Source organism: Harpia harpyja, chromosome 1, assembly GCF_026419915.1.
Source record: "Harpia harpyja isolate bHarHar1 chromosome 1, bHarHar1 primary haplotype, whole genome shotgun sequence".
In the NCBI taxonomy this organism is placed as follows: Eukaryota; Metazoa; Chordata; class Aves; order Accipitriformes; family Accipitridae; genus Harpia; species Harpia harpyja.
In genome coordinates, this window is record NC_068940.1 from 60868157 (window position 1) to 60876812 (window position 8656).

Consider the following 8656-nt stretch of genomic DNA (forward strand, 5'->3'; position numbering starts at 1 on the left):
TTTTCTGAGTTCCCTTAAGGGCTTTGCATTAGCCACAGAAAAGAGATCTTGTGGTGTCGCTTCTGCCCCAGTGACAATAGAGCCAGTATCTACTCGGCCCCATGTTGCATCCATTCTCCTGCTTTGCTCCAAGTGTCCTCCTCCTTATTACCCCTGTATCTCCTCACTATGTTAAATTCACTTGTTCTCTCCAGCTTGCCACAGGCACTTATCAGCCCTCACCATATGGGTTAATATTGCTGTCATTTTTAATGAAATCAGTTTATTGTAAGGAGGTGGATATGTGGGTTGTGTGGTCTCTTGTGAGACAATGACTATGTTGTGATTTCTTCATGGCCATTACCAAAAAAACCCCTTTTTGGTGATCATAGGGACTCTATCACGTTAAGTGGAAATATGCACTGTTAACACTAAGAACAGTATCTCATAACAAAGCACATCCTTGCCTTTCAGGGATGGGAAATATATATATATAATCCCTGACCACTATTTTAAAAAATGTAAAAAAACCCCAACTCCTTAAGTTCCAGTTTGTCCTTCTGCTTGCACTCAAATTAAGTCCTCCCCATAATTTTAGATTATCCACATCATTTACAGCAGAAAACATACGTAACTTTGTAGTGGAATCACCTCTAGATGTAGGATTTCATGCTTCAGTAATATTTATTATGGTCTTCAGCTCACTTTTTGCCCTACTGAAAAGTTATACAAAAGCATTCTGTATCCAGTAACAAAATAGTAAAATACCAAAACTATCATAACCAACTTTTAAAGATAATTCCTGAAGCAGATGTTCACAAACAGACAATTTTTATTAAAATAACAGTGGGAAGGAGTTTGCTTTTGTTTGTTTGGCCCTCGAGGAAATTAAAAAGCCTTTCTATAATTTTGATTATAACTTCAAGAGAGAATTTTATTGTACCAAGGATGTGGTTGCATGAAGGATGGAAACCTTAAGGGTTTAAAACCTGTTTTTAAAAGCTACAAATTGAACTTCTCATGTTAATCTTAGGAAACAAAGTCCTGTGGCAATTTTCTTTTCTAATGTGCAGAACATGTAGGCCTGTTATAAAAACTGATAATACAAAAATGGCTTCTTCTACGCTCTGCTCCCTGAGCATATGTAAGGAGTATCTGCAGATTTCTGTGACTACAATAAGTACCTACAATTAATCCTACTGGGGCAGAACAATGGAGGAGTAGTAGGTTCTTATACTTTTTTGGTTTGGGGTTTTTTTTCATTATCAACAAAATAATTCACCTCCCTTTTAGACTGTGAAAATCTAGGGAAACTTGTGCTATTGGCTTCAAGTTTCCATTGAGCTGAAGTATGTTGGCATCAATGGTGAAATTTCACTGGGATTTTATGATCGTGCTATCTTGAGGATCTCTTCTCAAAACACATCCTTCGCACTGGTATAGCTTGTAGGTACAAGTACAAAAATAACTAGTAATGATATTTTTCTGCTAAAGGAAGAACTTGATTAGACTTCTAGAGCAAGTTTGAAGAATGGGGAACTAGAGAAACTCTTCTTTAATTCACTTTTTCTGAATCCTTTGCGTACACTGTTCTGAAAGATGCTAGGAGGCAAGGGAGACATGGCCCTCCAAAATTCAACAGTGTCCCTTTTGTGAGGTGGTTTCAGAACAGAACCACCGTTATCCATGCATTTGCATGTATTGAGCAGCAGATAAAGCTTTGCTTAGGATAGATGGGGAGGAGACTATGTCTCTAGTCTGCGCACAAGACTCTGAACAACTGACTTTTAAGGTCTAATTCTAGTTGGGGGGGGGGGGGGGCCTCCAGAAGGTCATGGGACCTCTGTAAAATTGAGATCATAGGCTTTTATGTGTATGTCTACACAAAACCACAAAGAGGTTATAGGTGTGTATGTAACGTACATCTCTGCACTCAGCAGGGTACACCTATCTCTAGATTAATAGCATGCCCCAGAGCTGTGGTCCACAGTTACCCAAAAAAGGGGCTTGTTAGAGCATGCAGCAGCTTCTGTGTCCTTTGCACAGAAGCCAGGCAGCGGAGGTAGGGGGTGGTGAGAGGATGGTGTGTGTCTGGTCTCATGTTGCCATGAATTCAGGATGTAGTTGGGGGCACTGGCAAGGACCTGGGCTTTAGGAAGCTCTGCTGGCAAAGCACCCTCGGCAGTTTGGACAAGCTGCCTTTCAGACCACTGTGAGTAAAAACATACTTGAAGAAAATTAAAGTTGCTAAAGAACTCAAACTAAAAAGCCTAACTTAACAGAAACTTAGTAGTGACAAAACAGCACAAAATATTCCTACATATAGCCAATTTGGGAATAAAGGATGGCAATAACTGGTTGATAAAGGAAGAATAAAGCATCATGTTTTACCCAGCAGGAGTAAGAAAACAGGTTTAGAGTGGTAGGAATTACATAAATGTTTAATTATGATAAACAAAATATTGATTCAATGGTCTCAATAGTGCACTGCTAAGTTTGAGGAGTTATTCTTGAATGCTTACCAAAGTCTGTTATTAAAATCACTTTTGTTTATTTGAAAGACTTAAAAAGCCAGAGATATGAGAGGTTTTTATCCAAACTGAAATGAAAACCACTTGCGTTACTTTAACTAAGTACAAGGGTTTAGGAAACAAGAAGATATGCAAAAGTGATAATCAGCCCTGCAGCATCTTGAAAGCTTCTGGAGGAATTATTGTTGATGCTCTGCATTTTGTAGGATCAAGCTTGTATTTTGCCTTCTAAACTGCAGATTACGCAACTGGTAGCAATGGGACAATGGAAATCATTTAGCAAAAAGAAGAGTCTGTGCCTATCAGTGTCATCCAAAGCATGTTAACATAAATGACCCTTAAATAGAAAATTTGAGACCTGACCTTAGAGTGATTACCAGCAGGAAGAGAAGTACCTGTGGGTGCACAGCAGTGGGCTGATACTTGTGGGGACAGGCATGCGAAATGGCAGCAGAGCTCTTCAGAACGGTGGTGGATCACCTGTGATAGACAATAGACGGTGCTGGCTTTTCTGGAAGATGGTTTCTTACAAAAAAGGCTGATAATTGGAATTTGGATGCTGGGAGGTGGGCATACTGTATTCCTCTGATCTCTTGTTTTGTGCAGTTGTGGACACTGAGAGCACAGTTCATAAAACTCTGGCAGCATTTACTCAGGACCCAAGTGCTAGCCTGGCTTTAGGTTCAGATCCAGGTTTCGCCTTAGTCTGTATTTGAAACCAATAAACCTGTATCTGCCTCTTCTGGTCTGTGTTTATTAGAAGTACCTTATGTGCATTTTTTTTTTTTTTTAAATCATGTTTCATATAAGAGGAGTCTTCTCTCAGAGTAGTTCATCTATAAGGAGCAGAGTACTCATGAAGATTTGGGACCCAGTTTGATCTCATTTCTATTGATGTAAACAAGGAGCTACGATTCCAGATTGGCACTAGGAGAAATTCGATATTAGCACCTGTGCTATTGTTTTTTGCCTGCCATTTTCTGACAAAGTAAGTTTCAATTTAATGATACTGTTACTTACCACTGTCATCTCTTCTTGATTTGCAGATGGGCTTCTTCCGCCGGAGGTACAAAGAAATTATTGAGGCTGAAAAGAGCAGAAAGGAGAATGAAGATAGTTGGGACTGGGTCCAGAAAAATCAGTGAACTGCCCATGAAAACTAAAGCCCAGTCATGTGACACGTGCTTGCTAGCCTATAGGTCCTGCTCTCGTATCTTCCATATGTGGAAGAAGGAATCTTCTCCAGATTTTTCGGAGACCCCATTGATGCTGTGTCTTTATCACTCCAACAAGCTAGGGAACATATCCTGAGGCAACCACTGCAGCCATGTCAGGTGACTGGAGCAATTTACACTTCATTTAAGAGCTGAACTTTGAACTTTGGTAACCAAGCTGCAGTGCAGAGCAATATTTATGAATCCAACTATGTGGTATACCCTCAGGGGAAGACTGTTACCTAAAAATATTTTTTATAAATATAAGCTTTTTATATTGATCATGTCTTTATATTTGTATCAATGTTTTATAATTTCTATTGAATAGCTATATAGTTCACTCAAGCACTGATACCTGGCTAAATCCTTGGAAATACATATATGTATATATAAATCCTATTGTACTTTTAAACTTCAATGCAAGAGAGAAGAGAGACATTTGCAGATTAAAGTAGCTGAAATCCTCATATGCTTAATTCACAAGGCTTGGTAATGTTGTATATAGACCATTTAATGGCAATAAGCCAGTCTTTTAATTATCTCTTTTTTTGAGTTGAATTTGGTGTTTGATTTATAAACTAATGAACCTAAAATATTACACAGATGTGATATTCTGTATCTGAGTCTATCCTTTACTGGCCTGAATGGGAGAGGATGAAAACACTTCCTCGGTGATGTGTAGCAAGACTTGTAGCTTGCTTTGGCTCACTGAAGAAAGCATCACAGAATGTTTTCCTTTGGGAATTTTTCTCCTGCAGTCTCTAGTAGTTTGATAATGGTCTAGGACTGTACAATTGAGATACCAGAAGGATATCATTGGGCCAACCACTATGGCATTGACAAATTCCTTGGAATTAAAAAAAAAAAGAAATGGAGCCATATTAATGTTAAGAAGGATAGTTTTTAAGCTACTGTTAATTATTGTGATCTGTTGCTATCAAAGCAAGTGATAAATTGCTACAAGCTATGAGCAGTATGCCTGCCTTGTGAGTTTTATACACAAGTCATGAGTTTGTTTATATGATAACTTAAAGAGAGATAAGTAGATACAAGGGTTAAAATGTTTGCATCCTGAGATTCCATATCCGTGTGTTCCAAGTACTGAATGTCATCCTTCCTCAAGCATCAAGAAGGAAGTTTAGTCAAGGTGCAGATGTTACTGGATCTCAGATTGCCACTTTGTTCCCTGGTAATTCCTTAGCAAATCACTTGTTGAATTAGAAGAAAGTTAGTTGTAATAAATTCAACCATGTTTCTTCAAAAAGCTCTTGGATTTCTGAATAGAAATAGTGGAACTCTGTAAGACTTGGCTTTAGATTCTACTTGTACTTTGCACCTTGTGTAAATAAGAAGTAAATGTCACATTGGTATAAAATCCATGTAAGGGAAAGAAGGGTCGAGCTCTGTGGTAGAAGGTGAAGGAGAAACAGGAATGAATGGCTGCAAGATGTCTCCTTCCATAAGGGTAAGGTAAAAGAACTGCTGGAATTTTGGAAATCTGCTTGAGAACAGGTCTTATTCTTGCTCTTGCTTGCCAAATTCGTTATAGCTTCAAACTTTAAAAAATTTACCACATCCATATTCCTGTTTGCTTTTTTCCCCCACTGGCATTAAGTGCCTGCTGTTACTACAGTATTGATCAATATTTATTAACTTAACTATCTGCACCCATTAGGCAGAAGATGGTTTTTAAGTGAATGAAGTGTGTTGATTCAACATTTGACAAGAAAAGCTATTAGTCTATTCAGTTATCTTTCTTAAAAGAATCATTGGTGATTTGACAGGTTTTGAATAACAAATGATCATTTAAGCCAGAATCCGAAGAAAACTGCTGAGGCAAAATCCTGTTATAACCACATGTAGTGGACTGCAGATTTTTCATCAGAGTGCAAAACCAAAAGGCTGATGGCCTTTGACTGCACTGTTATATTAGAGGCTATTGAATTCCTCACAGTATATTTCTGACATCAGTTAGTTTTGCTAGTATTTAAACCTAAAGTATCTATTTTTTCTGTTGTTGAAAAATACCCAAGACTGACAGATAGAAGTTGGACATGAGGTTGATTCACAACTATGAATTGAATAAGAAATTGCTTAGAATACTTGCTGAAAAAAAAGAATTCAGTTTATTTAGCTGTAAGAATTTTCAGTATCTGTCCTCTCTAAAACTGAGCCCCTCCAAAATTATTAAAAAATGGTGAAAAAATAATTCAGGGGACAAATGAAACTATTTGTGAATTTAACTGAATTTGAAAGTTTCCATCCAAAAAAGGAGGAAATTCCATTTGAAAAGTTGAAATGCCTCATTTCCACTTTTTAAATAAAAATTTACTTTCAGATCTGCCAAAAATGCTTCATTACAATATTTTAAAAATCAACATTAGTTATTCCTCTGAAACATCTTTTTAAAGTATATGAAGAAAAGAGTTTTTTTAAACTGACTTTTTTTAAAGTAAAATACCCATTAATCATTTCATATTGTGTTGGACAATTTTTTTTTTTTTTTGGTCTCAAGGCAAAAATGTTTTTCTTTTTTTGGTTAAAGTAAAAAAAAAAAAAGTAAACCCCATTTGAGTGAGCCCACACTGGACTTTTTTGATACCTGCCTTGAATTGTCTACTATTGATCCAGCACAAGTCATCACTCAGTGAAAATCTAGTTGTTGGCCAGATTAGTGACATGTTCTTGAAATAATCCATTAATTCTTAGTATCATCACTGTTAGGTACTCAGTAGTTCTGTTGTCACAGGTGCTTTTGTTTTTATATGTATAACTCTTCATAATTTTTGTCTTTTTTTTTTTTTTTTTGGTCAAATTCCATTGTGGCTCTTGCTTGTTTCCAGTTAAGATAGTCAGACTTGACAATGAAACATACCAACACTTAGTATTAAAATCCTGTAGATGCACCTTTCCTCTCCTTAAAAAGCAACCAAACAAGCCAAACAAAAAAACCCACTAATATCAGTTGGTTGCAATCAGTTTCTAACCCAAAAATCTTATGAAACCGTAATATACTTCAAGAATGTGTAGAACATAGCTGTGCTATAGATCTGCTGGGTTTTTTTAAACTAAGAAATTGTAACAAATGTAATTGTGTCAAAATCTAGAGACATGGTTACATTGGAAATTGCTTCTAGGGCTCTGGAAGTTCCCATCTGTCAGCTGCATGTTAGTTCCTTTGTGCTGTACCGCTTGCGCAGCAGAGCTGGGGGAAGTCATTGTACCAGTTCTCTCCAGTTAATCCATTTTGGGACAAAGTCATCAATTGTCTTGGCTGAATTGGCGTTGTATTTTTTTTATGCAGCGGGCTCACTTTGCACTGGCTTTAAGCTATGCAAGGGGAAGCTTAGAAGTGGGGCAGTAGCATTTTTAAATGCATTATCTGGCACCTGAGAGATCTTTTGTTTAAGCCCTGAAGCTTGCAATGTGCAGGGTGTCTTCTTACAGATAGTACCCTTGAAGTTGCTTTTAGGGTAGGAAGAAAACAATCTCAGAAAAATATGATCAGGAAGAAAGGGGGGAAATAATTAAGGAAAAAATCACTTAATGCAGAGCCTATGCTGTTGCAACCCCATTTAATTTCCAGCTTGACATCAAGAAGATCACAGTCATTTCAGAGTTTTGGTGGCCCACAGCACAGGGGTGAATTTCACTTCTCAAGAGCTGGAAGTATTTGCCACTATTCACAGCGTGTTTTGTGACCATTTCATTTGAAAACCAAAGGTCTGCTCTTGGAGGTGAATTTCCATCAGTTCACCCCAAGCAACAGCAGGGCTGGTGTACTCTGAGGCTGTCACTGGTATGCTCTAGTATTTGGCCATTGTAGCTAACAAAAATACTAGCTATGTTCTTCTGAATAAACCTAGGTTTTAATTTGCCCAATTACAATGAGGAAATCAGCAAACTGTAGAAAACACTGGAGCAGCCTCTGAATTGAAGTCACCTCACAAATCACTTGGGTTATGTGAGAGAGAAATTGTGCTTGATGTGAACCCCAACCCTGTAAACCACTTAAGCAATCCTTTCATCTCAAAGTGGCAAAGGCTTTTGCAATGCCGAGCATACCAGTGAGGACAACCCTCTCTGCCTCAATACATGAATGGGAAGGACCCTACGTACAAGTCAGTGATGTGCAGGTGACTCAGCTTGCTGAAAGCAACAGTTGCGCAAAGATGGGTTTTGGCAATATTTAGTATCAACGTTCTTGAATGTCTTCTGTTCATAGACACATTTTGGACTCTTGCACAAGTGTCAAGTGTAGTATCCATGTGGTGTGGGAACATACAGTATTGCTTTCACTAGAGGATAAAGGGAGTCATGGAACTAATTTCTACCTTTGTCCAAGCTCATCCACTTGCTAGGGTTTCTTGGCTATAAATGAAAGTAGGATTTGGTTCATTTAGTGTACATTGATTAAACTGGCATGAAGACTATAGTTGCTTTTGGAGCATGGTTTGCATACCAGTAGGATACCTGCACCATTGTCACTCCTTTTTCTTAGAATGTCACTCCTTATGTATTGTAAAATTGAATGTTTCTTTTTGTGAACTTGTGGTCGGAAGAATGCGTTCACTCTTATCGATGTCACCTGTATTTAGAAGCTCGTGTTCACCTGTATTCTAATTCACTTGCACTGTTTTGGAAATGTCAGGTTTACAGAAATACAACTTTTTGGAATAAAGAGTGGCTGCAAATTTATCCTATTAATATCATTTTGTCACTTATTGTCCCTGTCCAGCTCAAGTATTTTTCCATTAATCGGGTGAGACGTTTTCTCATGTATGTTTGAATTAAATGGTATGTGCATGTGTTTATCTGCGTGTGGATAATGGACGACTTTATCGTAATTCTGTGACTTGTATAAAATCAAGCTATTTGGAGACTAAGAGTTTAAATAGCTTGACTACAATGTTGTAAAACCACGGAAATAAA

The 8656-nt window shown here is 37.7% G+C and overlaps 1 protein-coding gene across 1 annotated transcript in view; it reads left to right on the forward strand.

The window, feature by feature from the left end:
- The window catches only part of ITGA9 (integrin subunit alpha 9), a 235452-nt gene extending 227025 nt beyond the window's left edge, over positions 1-8427 (forward strand). The window contains exon 28 of the mRNA XM_052796650.1: positions 3557-8427. Within this exon, the coding sequence (XP_052652610.1) occupies positions 3557-3655 (99 nt within the window). The 3' untranslated portion in view covers positions 3656-8427. The remainder of the gene's footprint in view (positions 1-3556) is intronic.
- Positions 8428-8656: the final 229 nt, after the last annotated feature.